Source organism: Terrapene carolina, unplaced genomic scaffold (assembly GCF_002925995.2).
Source record: "Terrapene carolina triunguis isolate 2854851 unplaced genomic scaffold, T_m_triunguis-2.0 Scaffold406, whole genome shotgun sequence".
In the NCBI taxonomy this organism is placed as follows: Eukaryota; Metazoa; Chordata; order Testudines; family Emydidae; genus Terrapene; species Terrapene triunguis.
Genome location: NW_020664757.1, coordinates 2,163,348 through 2,179,528, shown reverse-complemented (window position 1 = coordinate 2,179,528; position 16,181 = coordinate 2,163,348). Strand labels below are relative to the sequence as shown.

At 43.2% G+C, this 16,181-nt stretch overlaps 1 protein-coding gene across 2 annotated transcripts in view; it reads right to left on the bottom strand.

The window, feature by feature from the left end:
* The window catches only part of LIN9 (lin-9 DREAM MuvB core complex component), a 47,814-nt gene that overhangs the window by 6,827 nt on the left and 24,806 nt on the right, over positions 1 to 16,181 (bottom strand). For both annotated transcript variants that reach the window (XM_029912983.1, XM_029912984.1), the window contains 3 exons: positions 15,810 to 15,929; positions 15,527 to 15,628; positions 880 to 960 (listed from right to left, as the gene is read on the bottom strand). In XM_029912983.1, coding sequence (XP_029768843.1) covers positions 880 to 960; positions 15,527 to 15,628; positions 15,810 to 15,929 — 303 coding nt within the window. The remainder of the gene's footprint in view (positions 1 to 879; positions 961 to 15,526; positions 15,629 to 15,809; positions 15,930 to 16,181) is intronic.

Here is a 16,181-nt window from a genome sequence, read left to right as displayed (position 1 = left end):
CACAATGCAACTGGAGTGATAGGTGGCCTAGAATATGGTTTACAAAAGCCAGCATGCTAGATGGGGAGCTGCCTAAGCTAGCAAATGAGAGATGCTGATGAGAATGGTGTAACCTCAGCCCCTCTGCGTACCTCATATGCTGGGCCTGATCTGGAAGGCGTGCTCAGAGGCTGCTTAGATTTACACAAAACAGCTGAAGGACGCCCTCCTACAGGGCAACATATAGGGTATTCACCTAGAATGTAAGAGAGCACTAGTTCAAGTCCACACTCTGCCTCATGAAAAGAAGGGATCTGAACAGGGATCTGCCACCGTTCGGGCAAGGGCCCTAACCACTGGACGATAGAGCCATTCTCACTTGCTCTCTGTCCCAGTCAATATCTAATTATTCAGCTAGAATGAAACAACTTCAACAGGCAAGATTGAGATAGCCCCACATCAGGCTATCCCACAGTCCAGTGGTTAGAACACTCCGCTGAGAGGTTGTAGATAGTTGTTCAAATCTCTTCTCCATCAGGCAATGGGGTGACCTAAGCCAGTGGGCTCTCACATCACATGTGAGTACCCTGACCACTAGGTTAAAGCTTATATGGGAGCTGCTGCTCCTCTTCCAGATCACCATTGTGTGTGGAATTAGGCAGTCTCTGTAAGCTCAGGAAGTTGTATTTAAAGATAAACACATTTTGAAAATTTGGACTGTAGTGATTTGCATAAAGTCATACCCCAGACCTGTGCTTTAACCACAAGATAATCCATTCCTCACTGATTATTAGTACTACTGTCTCTGTTTGTATGAAGATTATTTTTCATTGTAGCAGATACCTATAAAACAGGATATCAAAACCCATTCAAGAACTGAAAAAAATAACATGTTTTTACCAGCTTTTCTGCTTCTGTGTTCATCTCCCTTAACTGCTTAATGTGCTCCTTCTTAATCATAAGGATTTTTGATAACCTGGTCTATAGACAAAGAGAGGAAATTTTTTTTTTAGGACAAGTCTTTAAACAGTTTTAAAATGAATGATAACATTATTGAAAAATATCAGACACCTTTTGCTAAAAGTGTAAAGGTATTTCTCAGACTGACTACAAATTAAGATATATAAATTAAATTTTTTTTCCCCCACGGAAATTATAAACAATACTTTCAGGGAGCCTTACCTGAATGAAGCCAAAGCACAATGGTTGAAATTCCCTACACAAAGACTGAGTAAATAGGATCTGTGGACATATTTTGAAGATGAAGGGAACAGAATCCTCCCCTCCCTACAGCCTGAAGATATAACATAGGACTTTTGCACAGCAAGGCTGTGGATGTAATTATCATGGGCTACAGTAGAGATCAGCTGTTTTGCCATTGCCTTCCCCATAAGGTTTTCACCCTGTTGATGGACTCACTTGTCACGTCCCAGACTGGTCACAAACCCATTGTGTGCACTCCTGCAACAAGAGCTGAAACACAACATGGATTTGCAGCAAACAAGAGGGCTCTGGAGGTTTTCCACTTCTTGGGCTCTTCCTTCAAAACAGAAATGCTCTGTATCTGCTGCATTTGGGGTGTAATGTGCCCACAGAAGGGGCTGCTAGATTTTGTCCAACATGCATCTAACTACTAGAAGTGTGGATGTCAGCTAGGACCCATGGGTGTAATCCTAGTGCCACTGCAGTCAACAGGAATTACGCCATTGATTTCAATAGGGACAGAATTTCTTCCTGTATGATGAAGGTACCTATACTGGAATTCCGTGCAGTTGGGAACAAGGTACACCAGAATTTTCTCAGTGATATATTATAATTGAGGACTAAATGAAAGTTAGTACTAAACAGTTTATTATAGAAACTAGCTACTTTCAGTTCCTAATCTTGTAGTCCTCTTATGCAGGCAGAACTACCACTGAAATTAAGGAAAGGAACACAGGAACAGGCTGAATTAGTGTATGTTTCTTTGAGTTAGCAATTTATACTTGAATTTGAGTTACTACAGAACATTTATAGGGACACCAAAGTACTTTTAGTGTTTAAATATTTTACTCTATATTGTTTGCAATATCTTCTGAGAAGTTTGAAAAACATCCATTTTTTTCCTACCAATTTCGTATTTTCCTATTTGTTTTACACATCCCTCCCCTGACCCACCCCTCCACATTTAAACTAGAATTTAGATTTGTTTCCTTGTATTTAATTTACACCAGTGAGGAAAACATGCACAGTTCTGAGAAAATATTACGTTAGTTAACATGCTCCCTCTACTGGACATGCAGGAGCACAGTAAAAATAAATAATTAAAAGAGAAAAAGAAAAGAAAAGAAGTCATTTCTGTCTACATTCTGTTTTTATTAGATCTTAATTTTTAACTCTTCCGCAAAAAAAGAAGTATACTGCTAATCATTTGGAAAACTAGGTTCTAACACTGCTGACAAACTAGGACCCGTTGCAAAGGGAATCCCATCCATCAGTTTTGAACTGAAATGTAATATATTTTAAATTGAATCCAGTATCCCCAGAAACATTTAATCTTGTATGTGAGGATAAAATATTTTCATGATTTCTGTCAGTATTCCATTTAGATTGGATGTAAATATTAATGTACAAGAGATGGCCAACTGATATTATAGCAAATTCCTTTTGGAGCTATCATTTCTCTAATATGCATAACTTTATCCATAATAAAAGAAAAGGTTACTCACCCTGTGTAGTAACTGAGGTTCTTCGAGATGGTTGTCCCTGTGGGTACTCCACTTTAGGTGTCTTGGCGCCCTGTGCTTATAATCGGAGATTTGTAGCAGCAGTGCCCCAGTTGGCCGCGCATGCGAGGCAGCCATCTCCTGCCAATCTGAGCGGCTACCTCGCATGCGCAGCCAACCGACCCCCAGTTCCTTCTCTAGCCCAGAGGATCAGCGTGAAACTCCGAAGTAGAGGGGAGAAGGGGAGGTAGTGGAGCACCCACAGGGACAACCATCTTGAAGAACCTCAGTTACTGCACAGGGTGAGTAACCTTCTCTTCTTCTTCTTTGAGGAGTGTCCCTGTGGGTGCTCCACTTTAGGCGACTATGGAGCAGTACCCCTTGGTGGAAAGAGGGGCTTCGGAGTATCTTTGTTGACGGTAGATAGCACCGAGAGTCCGAACTGAGTGTTGGCAGAGGAATGTTGTTCCAGGGCATAGTGTTTGGTAAACGTGTGGGCTGAGGCCCAGGTAGCTGCCCTGCAAATGTCTACAATGGGTACATTATTGAGAAATGCTACTGACGTGGATAGCCCTCTGGTGGAGTGCGTATGAATCCCAGCTCGTCTTGGGATGTTGCTCTGATGATAGCTGTCAAACATACAGCTAACGATAGCATAAAATCCCTCCTTTACTTGTAAAGGGTTAAGAAGCTCAAGTAACCTGGTTGGTACTTGACCAAAAGGACCAATGAGGGGAGAAGATACTTTCAAATCTGTGGGGGAAGGTTTTTGTTTTGTTCTCTCCGGGTCAGCGAGTAATCAGGGCAGGGAAAATACATCTCCCAAAGCCATATCTGAACTAAGCATCTAAGATTACAAATTGTAAGTAATAGGAAGGAAATGCGTTAGATTATCTTTTGTTGTAGCTTGTGAATTTTCCCTATGCTAAGAGGGAGGTTTATTCCTGTTTTTTTGTAACTTTAAAGTTTTGCCTAGATGGGAATCCTCTGTGTTATAAATCTTATTACCTTGTAAAATTACCTTCCATCCTGATTTTACAGAGGTGCTTCTTTTAGTTTTTTCTTTATAATAAAGTTCTGCTTTTAAGAACCTGATTGGTTTTTAGTGTCCTAAAAACCCAAGGGCTGCTCTGTACCCACTTTGTTAACCTATTTGGTTGGTATATTATTCTCAAGCCTCCCCAGGAAAGGGGGTGAAGGGGCTTGGGGGGATTTTGGGGGAACAGGAACTCCAAGTGGGTTCTTTTCCTTGAATCTTTGTCTAACACACTTGGTGGTGGCAGCAGTATTCCTCCAAGGACAAGGAAGGATTTGTGCCTTGGGGAAGTTTTTAACCTAAGCTGGTAGAAATAAGCTTAGGGGGGGTCTTTCATGCGGGTCCCCACATCTGTACCCCAGAGTTCAGAGTGGGGAGGGAACCCTGACAATAGCAGAGGTGGATACAGCCAGAAATCCACTTCGATAGTCTTTGTTTGTAGAGGACCTCACCCTTCTATCACTCTGTGACTGATAGAAAGAGACATGACGATTTTCTAAATGTCTTTGTTCTTTCTAGGTAGAAGGCCAGAGCTCTATGGACGTTGAGAGTATGAAGGGATGCCTCCCTGGCGTTGGTGTGGGGTTTCGGAAAAAAACACAAGTAAATGGGTTGGTTTAAATGAAATGAGGAGGCTACTTTAGGTATAAATTTAGGGTGAGCTCTTAGGATCACTTTATCTTTATGGAATGTGGTATACAGAGGGTGTGCCATTAGGGCCCCTAGCTCCCCTACTCTTCTTGCTGAAGTGATCGCGATAAGGAAGGAGACCTTCAATTGATAAATGTAGCAATGAGCAAGTCGCAAGGGGTTGCCCATGAGGGTGCATAGCATGAGGTTATGGTCCCATATAAGAGTAGGGTGTTTTAGGGGAGGATAGATGTTGGTCATGCCCTTTAAGAATTGTTTAGTTGTTGGATGAGCAAAGATCGTGGTTCCATCTACCTTATCATGTGAGGTGATCACTGCTAAGTGTACCTTTATGGAGTTATTGGAGAGGCCTGCCTTTTTAAGGCATAATATATAGTCCAGGACTCTGGGTAGAGGGGCAGAATGAGGAAACATATGGTGAGTCTTGCACCAGGTGCAGAAACGTACCCACTTATGAGCATATGTTTTGCATGTGCTCGGTTTGTGACTTTTCAAGAGAATGTCTTTAACCTCTTCAGAGTAATCCTGATCCAGCCCCGTTAGCCATGGAGTAACCAGGCCTTGAGGCGGAGAACTACTAGGTTGGGGTGAATGACACGGCCGGCATCCTGTGTCAGGAGGTGAGGAAGTTGAGAAGGGTTCGAGAAGGTTTCACTGCCATCTGTATTAGGTATGGGAACCACGTCTGTCTGGGCCATGTGGGTGCAATGGAGTATGACCCTGGCCTTGTCCTGTCTGATTTTGTGTAAAACCCAGCTCAGTAGAGGAATTGGGGGGTTGGAGGGGAGGGACACGTACATTAGAAGTGCTTCCCATTTTGTGAGGAGGGCATCGACCAGTGAGTGGTGCCCGAGCCCTGCTCGGGAGCAATATTGTATTTTGTATTGAGAGTTGTTGCGAATAAATCTACAGTAGGGAACCCCCACTGGTTGAATATGGGGGTTCGGTTGACTACTCAAAGGTCGGGTAGTCCATCTCCCCCCCGTGGGTTTGTGAAAAAAGTGTCTGCTCAGATGGTCTGCTGGGGTGTTCTGAAGTCCTGGCAGGTAAGCTGCAGAAATGTCTATCTTGTTGGATATGCACCATTGCCACAGGAGTAGTGCCTCAATGCAGAGAGGGTATGATCGAGCTCCGCCCTGTCCGTTTATATAAAACATGCAAGTTGGGTTGTCCATGAGGACTTTGATGGTATTGTTGTGGATAAGGGGAAGGAAGTGTTTGCATGCTTTTCTAACTGCTCAGAGCTCTAGAATGTTTATGTGTAGGTTGATTTCTGCTGGGGTCCAGCGTCCTGGATGGTGGTGTTGTCCAGATGGGCTCCCCAGCCCACGAGGGAGGCATCTGTGGTGATTGTTATAGTGGGAGCTTTTTGTTGAAATGGGACCCTGAGCAGATGTTTTGCAGTTGCATCCAACACTTGAGGGAATCCTTCACTCTGCGGGGCATAGTGAGCCGTTTGTAGAGGGAATGCTTGTGTGGTATATAGCAGGTGTGGAGCCAGACCTGTAGGCATCTCATATGCAGTCTGGCATGTATGACTGCACAAGTTGTAGCAGCCATATGCCTAAGGAATTATAGGCAGGTCCTGGAGGATGTTTGGGGGCTGTCTGACATTGTTATCATCAGCCTGGTTAGGTTGAGGAATTGCTGTTGGGGTAATCTCGCTTGTGCTGAGAGGCAGTCGAGATAAGCCCCTATAAACTCTAGTTGCTGGACAGGGACCAAGGTGGACTTTTGGATGTTTATTTGAAACCCAAGGTTAGTGAAGAGGGTTATAGTGGTTTGTGAAGCTTGTACTGCCATGAGGCAGTTGTCCAAGTATGGGAAGATCATTACCCCAACCTGCAGAGGTGAGCTGCGGCGACGGCTAGGACTTTGGAGAATACCTTTGGGGCTGTCGACAAGCTGAAGGGTAGTATCTTGTATTGGTAATAATGATTGCCTAGTGTGAAGCGCAGAAACCGTCTGTGTGCTGGATAAATGGTGACATGAAAGTAGGCGTCTTGTAGGTCAAGGGACAAGAGCCAAACTCCTTTCTCTAATGCCGGAATTATGGTTGCCAGGGTAACCATTTTGAAGTGCTGTGTCCTTATGAACTTGTTGAGTTTGTGTAAATCCAGAATGGGTCTCCAGTCACCGTTTTTTTTTCTGTGTGAGAAAATAACAGGAATAAAACTCTCTTCCCCTGTGTTGGAATGGTACTATTTCCAAGGCACCTAGTTGCAGGAGATGGTTTATTCCTGGTTCAACAGGGTTTCGTGAGAGGGGTCCCTGAAGAGGGATGGGGAAGGTGGGTGGGTAGGGGGAACAGAAATAAATGGGATAGAGTAAACCTTCTGGACAATTTCCAGCACTCATTTGTCTGTAGTGCTTTGGGTAGAAAATCTGCCCTGTTTTTTCTTATGGTGGTTCTCGAGTCCTTTAAGGTATGTAGAGATGCATCTGTGTGTTCCACAAATAGTTTTCGTCCCTCAAAGGGCAGGTCCTCAACTGTGGCTTGTACTTTCCTAGGAAATCCAGATCGTGGAGCCATGATGCTCGATGCATGACCACGGATGTGGCGATAGAATGAACTGCCGTGTCAGCGGAATCAAGGGAGGCCTGCAGGGCTGTTTTGGCAATTAAGGAGCCCTCCACAATGTTAGCTTTGTATTGCTCCTTTGATTCTTCCGGCATTTGTTCAATAAAAGATGTCATTTCATTAAATGAGTTGTAAGTGCATTTCGCCAACAGAGCAGAGTAGTTTGCTATGCGAAATTGCAGTGAGGCCGAGGAACAGGCTTTGTATCCAAAGAGGTCAAGATTTTTCCAGTCTTTGTCATAAAGGGTGTTTTTTGACTAGTGCTGTTTTCCCCCTTTGGTTTGCTGCCTCTATGACCGGTGAATTTGGAGCCCGGTGAGTAAATAAGAACTCAGCCCCTTTCGCTGGTACATAATATTTTCTGTCTGAGTGTTTACAGGAGGATGGGACAGTGGCAGGTGTCTGCCATATTGTCTTTGCAGGATCCATTATGGCAGCGTTGATGGGCAGAGCTATCTTTGCTGATGGCGATGCCTGCAAGATGTCAGTAAGTTTGTGCTGGGTCTCTGGCAGCTCTGTTGAAGAGATGTCCAGGGATTCTGCAACTCTTTTGAATAAGTCCTGGAAGGACTTGAAGTCATCTCCTGTGGTGGGAGGCAGTGGCATAATTGTTTTATCCAGGGACGAGGATGAAATATGGGTGAGTGGCAGTGTGTTGCCTTCAGGAGCCTCTTCTGGCTCTTCTTCCTCTTCATCCTGGACCTCTAATGGTGGTAGGTTCGTGGGTGAAGGAGACCAGGTGGCCCTTGATGCTGGTGGGTTGGGGGGTTTAAGATTTTGGGCTCTGTAGATTGCCCAATGTGTCCCAGTATGGCTAATTGGGTGGCATAACAACAGGCAGTGGCATCCATGGCTGTGCCTGCCAGCTTTGCCCTTGCATAGGTGGCTGTTGGTGAGAGGGTCCTGGTTTTGGGGAGGAATGACAAGGGGTATAAAGATTCTCTTCATCCTCATCACTAGATAATGGAAGTGCAGATCCACTAGGAGTGCCTATTCGGCTCGGTCCTGGTCTGACTGGGGTACTGTCATTGCCAAAGAGAGGGGGTTCCTGGCGTGGAGGAGATTGCCAGGTCCGCCTGTCTGGTAAAGGGTTGCGGTACTGGGAAGCTCGGTGCCGTGGATGGCAGCGTAGTATGCTCTGACTGTGCAGCAGTCTTGTTAGGCTGTGTATATGCAGCAGGTGGCGCCATTACACTAGCCGATGCAGAGGCGTTCTTCTGTACTGTCGGTGCTGAGCTAGGGAGCTTAGCTTAGCTTTAGTTCATGCACCTGAGTGAGAGCCTGGCCATGTTGGTGCCTTGGGTCCTCGGGAAGTCTCGGTACTGGACATTCCCAGTGCCTCTCGGTCCAAGGTTCTTGGTGCCGTCGGTACCAGGGCAGATTTCTGGCCAGGAGATGGCTTCTTTTTAGGGGGATCTCTCTGTGGTGATGACTGCGATAAATGTTTGGTCGCCTTCTTAGGTGCAGGGTCCTTAGACACGGTTTGTGTGGAGACCTTGTCTGGAGGCTGCTGCTGGAGACCATTGGCCAGGAGGAGTCCTGGACTCTGGGTTGGAGGCTGACTTCAGGGATTTCTCCATCATGAATAATTTTAGTTGGAGGTCCCTGGCTTTCAGTGTCCTGGCAGATAATTTCTTGCAGTGTGGACACTTCTGTGGTACATGGGTTTCCCCGAGACAGCGGATGCACTGAGCATGACCATCAGATACAGGAATTGATAGTCTGCAGGTCAGGCACCGTTTAAAGCTGGGGGAACCTGGCATGCCTGAGGAGGTCCAGGTCTATAGAAAATGGTCGTAGTTCAGTCACTGTTGGCAGAGACCCGCCAGTGGCGGGGGTGTGTGTGTTGTGGGAAGCAAAGTAAATATATATTTTTTTAAAGTGAGTAAATGACCGGAAAATGGAAGAAAACCGGCAAAAAAGGATAAAGATGGGAATATAAACTATTTACGAAATAGACAGGGGTACTGCTGTTGCTCCGACTCAAGCCAAAGGCGGTAGAGAAGGAACTGAGGATTGGTTGGCTGCGCATGTGAGGTAGCCGCTCAGAGAGGCGGGAGACGGCTGACATGCACAGTCAACTGGTACACTGCTACTACAAATCTCCGATTATAAGTGCAGGGCGCCAAGACACCTAAAGTGGAGCACCCACAGGGCAGTCCGTAAAGAAGAACTAGAAAGATCATTGACTGTTCTTCTTTTGGTATTAAAATGAACATATTGATTTTATAAAGTGGGACCTGTCAGTCTTCATTGATAAATTATGGTAAAAATCAGTCTTACAAGGCCTTATTTTGGGCCAAATTTCTTTTACTGAACACTGACTAAATTTTCGCTTGCGATCAATTGAGGGTGCAAAATTACTGGTGCAGGTCACGATGTCCTCACATCTAATCAGCTAGTTGTGACCACAAATCAACTGTTAGACGTCTAAACATTATAATTAGTTCCCACAATTAATTGCAGGCAAAAAATTAGAGGCTGGGTGGAAACCCCTGTGAAGATATATAACCTATTATACTTATTTTTTTTCAAACTGAAATCTTTCAATGAATTTAATAAATTTTACCAAATAACTTGTCTTGAATACTTATATAACTACTATGTAATAAATGCATAACATTAACAGTGATACTTCATTTTTGTAAACACATTCGAATTTCTGATGCGTTAGATTTTGAATCAGTATTTAATCAAAATGATTGATATAACCACTATCAATGTGAAGCATAATTCCATCAAGTTCCATATAGATTTCTTGAGGAATCTGGTCTACAAGCCACTTTAAAATATGCTGACCTTCTTTATCTACCCACCCATTGCCCTTTGGATGGAACTTGACAAAATCTGGTGTGTCAGGATCTAGTATGTCTGCATTCTTCCAGACCAGTGCCACAGATTGTATACCTGATTTTCTCTACTAGTTGTGGTTTTCATGAAGGTAAAAGTTTTGGGTCACAGCATAAGATTCTCTAAGGGGGATCTCTAATTATCTGGCACTTTCTTTTGTGTTATCAAATCATGTATTAATCATGACTCATATCTGACTTTCCATATAAAGTGCAAATGAAACTTTTGATTGTTGTCACGTCTGAGGAAATTTCAGCAGTTTATAAGCCCTAAGTATGTTCTTAAAGCTTCTTTGGGCTTTTCTATGAAGCTAAGAGGACATATTTTTCCTTTGCACATGACTAAAGCATTGTAATTATAGCCTGAAAAAAAGCAATAAATGCAGGGAGAAGAGCAAAGGGCAAGTTCCATTTTTGCAGCAAGGCTGTAGTAACTTCTCAGTCCAAGATCCAGCCATATAATGGTAATCAACCTTTAACATAACGATATTACAGTACCTAGACTATATGTTTCTGTTACTCTTACAACAGTGCTGGCATCATGTGAAAGAGATGATTCACTTACAATACAACCAGTGTTAGCTTTTTCATAGCAACACCTAAGCTCAGCAACACTGCTTCAAAAATCTTCAAATAAAAATCATTCATACTCTAGGCTTAAATATAATGTGTGGCCTTTAAGCAGAGCTTTTTTTTGCATCCTTTTCTCATTCCTTTATTAGAAACATGAATTGGGTAGTCCTGAAATGATCAGACAAGAGTTCACACTGGAAATTTTTGCTCTGATTTTGTTCAGGCACATTTTGGCAATCTCAGCATTAATGGCACTATTTTTGCTTGTTCAGTGTCCTTGAAAAAAATGCACTCAGAAGCATCACAGACAAAGAGCCCATGCTTTGTAAGCTCAGATTACTTAATGTGAGTAGGTGAATATAACCAAATATAAGTTGAAATTTGAAAGTTTTCTGATTTAAAATACAGCATCAACACCACACAAATCAACCATGATTGGGTAACTGAGTTTTATTGGCTCTTCAGTTTCTTAGTCAGCTTGGTCTTATCACAGTTTTGCAGATTATTCTCCCTAGCACACGTTGACGAATCAGACTGAGAGGATAACTCTCAGATCAAGTGTAGCAGTAGAAACAAATCTCATGCCTTGCAATTAATGAATCTTCATATATCAGTGCCTTATTTTTACTGTAATTGTATTTAATGTAACGTTCTTGACCTTACTAAACACTATCTTACCCTACTTCTTACTACACTGCTCTACAGCCAAAATGCTTCTGAAATAAATGTAGTCAAACTTTACTAATTCTGGGTCACTGAGAACGAAAATGATTCTTAAAATTGTTGATTGGCTCTAGTTTTCAAGATATGCTATTGGGTCAGTATATATGACCCTTGACTTGGGAATGGCGGAGGATAAGTGAGTTATAAAGGGAAGGGATCTCAATTTAAACCAGAAATGACTAAAATACATCTTTGACTGGATCTATGAATAAATCTATGACTGGGTTTGGACAGTACTTGCTTTTTAGGCAAAACAATGAATGATGCAATCTGAAGCTGGTATTAAGTCATACATGATATGAATTGCATCATGTTATTCCTAGAAGTCATGGATGATGCAATCATAACGAAGCTTACATCACTCTGCTGAACAAATTGCCCTATATCAGCTCTAGAAATCATACAGTGTCGTGCTCTCTTATTTGTCAGTGTTTGATTTTGCAAAGGGACACATTTCTGTTTAGCCAGAGTGAGGAGAGATGCCTCGTACTTGTGTGAACAGTGCAGATAACTTCTGCTATGTTTGTGGTGAAGTGACTTTTGCATCACAAAAGCGCAGTATAACCACTATGGTTAAGAAAGCCTATCACCTTTATTTTGGCTGCAAAATTGGAGATCAGGACAAGAGGTGGGCCCCACACATATGCTGCAACACTTGTGCAACAAATCTTCGCCAGTGGTTGAACAGGAAAAGGAAATCTATGCCTTTTGCAGGGCCAATGATTTGGAGAGAGCCAACAGATCATACCAGCAATTGTTACTTCTGCATGGTGCCTCCAGTTGGGAAAGGTGTGTCAAAGAAGAAAAAGTGGCCTGTGCATTATCCAAACATTCCATCAGCTATACGCCCAGTACCCCACAGAGAAGGACTGCCGGTTCCTGATGCACCAGAATCAATCATTCTCATTCTCACTTGAGTCAGATGAGGACGAGGAAGAGGATGAAACTTCTGGTCCTGAACCATCAATGTCACAGGACCCACATTTTCTCCCATCCTCCTCCTCTGAACCACACCTCATAACACAAGATGAACTGAATGACCTTGTCAGGGATTTGGAACTACCCAAGAGTAAGGCAGAGCTGTTGGGCTCCAGACTACAGCAGTGGAATCTCCTGGCAGGTGATGTTAGGGTTTCCATGTTCCGTGACCGTCAAAAGGATCTTGTCCCATTCTTCTTCATGGAAGGTGATCTTGTAGCCTGCAACAACATCGATGGTGTGATGGCAGCCCTCAACATCATTCATGATCCAGATGAGGTCGAGACTGTTCATTGATTCATCGAAGACGAGTCTTAAAGCTGTTTTACTGCATAATGGCAATGTTTTGCCATCAATTCCAGTTGGTCATGCAGTCCATATGAAGGAAACCTATGACAATATGAAACAACTTTTGAGGTGCATAAACTATGACCAACATCAGTGGCAGCTTTGTGGCGATTTGAAGGTTGCTGCTCTCTTGCTTGGTCTGCAGACTGGATACACAAAGTACTGCTGTTTTCTCTGCGAATGGGATAGTCGTGCAAGAGATTCCCACTACATCAAGAAAGATTGGCCACTCCGACAGTCATTGGAGCCTGGGAGGAAAAGTGTTCAGCATCCACCACTTGTTGAATCAAGGAAGATTTTGTTACTACCCTTACACATCAAGCTGGGTCTGATGAAGAACTTTGTCAAGGCCATTGACAAAACACAAGCAGCTTTCAAGTACCTCCGTGGAAAATTTCCAAGGTTAAGTGAAGCTAAGATAAAGGAAGGTGTCTTTATTGGTCCTCAGATTCGTGAACTTCTTCGAGATGATGCATTTGACCATGCACTGCGTGGCAAGGAAAAGACGGCATGAAAAGCCTTCCAGTTAGTGGCAATAAATTTTTTCGGAAACAACAAGGCAGACAACTACAGGTTGTTGGTGGAAAACCTCCTCAAGACATACAAAAGCCTTGGTTGCAACATGTCACTAAAGATACATTTTTTGCACTCTCATCTAGATTTTTTTCCACCGAACTGCGGAGCAGTGAGCGACGAGCACGGCGAGCGATTTCACCAGGACATTGCAACAATGGAGAAACGCTATCAGGGCAAATGGAGCCCATCAATGCTTGCAGACTATTGCTGGACAGTGACGAGATGCTCCATTTAATGAATACAAGAGACAAGCCAAGAAGCGCCGAGTAGACACTGAATAGGACTAAACTATGTACAGAATAGTTTTTTGCCTTTTGTTTCATAATAAATTTTATTTATATAACCCTTTTGCTGATTTTTAAAGTGTTACATAAACAGGACAGGTGAAATATTATCATGTAAAGCAACCATAAACACATGAAAAGACCTAGGTTTACAATTTATGATTAAAACTCTATCTACACAATATATATAGACATAAAATGTAAAAACTTAAATATCTTAGAAACAGTAGCCAATCAGTTGTTTTAATTGTCATATTTGAATTCAGCACATCAAAATACATAATAAATAGCACATTTTATCTCTGAAGCAGACGACTTCTCAAAAATTGTAGACCAGTGCTATTTTTGACCATTATGTTTCCCTTAATCCAGTGGTTCTTAACTGGGGGTCTGTGGCCCCATGGGGGTCCACAATCTCTTTCAAGGGGGCCACGGGGCTCCGTGGCTGAAACCTAGAGCCTGAGCCCAGCACCCCCACCAAGGCTGAAGTCCGAAGCTGAAGCCCTGATCCCTGGGGCCCCCCACAGGGCTGAAGCCAGGAGGCACGAGGCTAAAGCCCCGATCCCTGGCGCCCCCCATAGGGCTGAAGCCGGGAGGCAGGGGGCTGAATCCTGGAGCTCCGAGCCCTGGTGCTCTCTGTGGGGCAGAAGCCCTGAGCCCATGGGCAGAGTTGGGGACATGAAGGGCGTTGCCCCCTCCCCCCACCAAACTGCAGCACAAGAGCAGGATAGTCCCGGGGGCAGCGCCACACCTCCCCCCCACATCTCCTTCTTTCCCTGCCCCCTGGCCAGGTCAGAGTCAGGAAGCTGGAGCTGGGCAGTGAGTGTGGGGCAGCTGCTGCTCTGGCTGGTGCCATGGAGCAGGGCAGGCAGCTGCAGCATTCCCTTGTCTCCTGTTGGTGCCCCGGGTTCAAGCTGCTCCTCAGCTCCCAACCCCCTTTTCTCACACTGCTGGTAAGTGCCTCCTGGGCTGGGGGATCCGGCTCCGTGGCTGGCAGTGCCCTCGGGGAACAGGAACTGCAGGGGAGCCCTCCTGGCACACAGCCTCTAGCTACTCCCCTCCCTAAGTTGTTTTCAAACTTTTTGAGCTAAGCCCCCCACCTTTGAGTTATAAATTTTGATTCCCCTCCTCCTCCCACCCCCTCCGACAGGCTGAGGTGAGTTAGGGGGTGGAGGTGGCATTCCCTCCCTGGACCCCGCCGTGCGGAGCTGGCTTGAGCCCCGCTGGCCCCTGCTCTCCCAAAATAGATGTCAAACTACACCTATGCCCAAGGCCCCATCCCTGCTGGGCCCTGGAGCTTTTAATAGCAGGTGGGGGGTGGGGTTGTCTCAGAAAGAAAAAGGTTTAGAACCCCTGCCTTAATTAATCAGTTTTATTAAGCTCTCTGACAAGCAATATTTACTGCAAGTAATATGCACCATAAGTTGAATGGCCAAAACAGAAATATATTTTATATGAATTGAAGATAAAATTCAGTTCTTTAATCAGTTATGTAATCTTTAAGAACGTTGTCAGAACATCCTGCAGTTCTTATTCGAAAATAGCCTGTTTTGATTCTGCTTTATGCTAGTTTTTGCAAAAATTATAATGGAATTTAACTTCTTTCATTATAAAGTTCACCTTACTAATGATATTGTTTTGTTATCTAGAAAAACAACTTGCTTAGATTAGTTTCTGTGCTTCCTGGATCTCCACTTCCCAGTATTGCATTTTCACACTTCGCTGAACACATTCTCAGAATAAGCTAAACTATTATCTTCAAACACATAAGAGGAGGATAAAGATAGATTTGGAACACTAGAATTTATATCTTGAGGGATAGGAAGTGTTTGGTTTAGACGTATCTTTTTCAACTCCCTTTGATTTTGGGACTGCAGAGCTGCCTCTCTTGTTCTCAAAGTGAGCAGGACATCCTACTAGTTGCCCTGGCTTAGTGGATGGGATGTGTCAAATACTTTTTTAAAAAAAAGGATATATCAATACCATGCAATGTGAAAATTAAAATCTTAAAAAGCAGTAACTGACAAAACAGTACTTACAAAGAAGTTCTACATATAGGAAAAAAACCCATCAACATGTCAAAACACAGATTTTGACTAATAATTCATGACAAGTTCCTTTTTGATATTAGCAAGCCTCTTATGAATTAGTATCTAGTGTGAGTTAACCACATAAGAGTTCAACACAATAGATGTAAAAAGGTCAATGCACATACAATTAAAAGAAGAGCAGTTAACACTCACCACTTGGATAAGAAATTCTACTGGAAAACCACCTAGTGTTTCGCTATCTGAGCCTGAAAATTTGTTTTTCCAAGAGGATTGTCCTAATAAAGGATCACTGTCCTATACAAGAAAGAAAGTTGCATTTAACAACTTATTTCTAGAAAGATTTAAAAAAACAAAAAATCTTTATCTTGTTAAATATCCTCAGGTAATTCATTTCAATAATATACTGAATTACTATATTAATGTTTCATAACATTGAATTATTAAGCAATGACATTTTCTGGTACATATTACTTACTGTAATTGGAGACTGGAGAGAAGGTGTGTAGTGTAATCGAGGAGGGGTCATGAAGAATCTAGAAGGCCGTTGTTTTTGTCCAAAAGCAGTAATTGGCATAGTTTCATGAGGCTCATTGCTCTGTTAAGATAGAAAAAGGAAGAAACAACTATTCCAGGGTGACTTTAAAGAGACTAAAAGTTTTAAACACCTCTTGAACATCACAAACCCATGGATTTATATTTCAGACTAAAACATGTTAAGAGAGTGGTAGGCTAGCATTAATGTAATACACTGCTTTAGAAAGATCAAGCTTAAGATACTCCCTTCCCTCAATCCTTTGCTTCCAGGCTACAATGGATGGAGAACATCACATAGATAACCTTTCCTTAC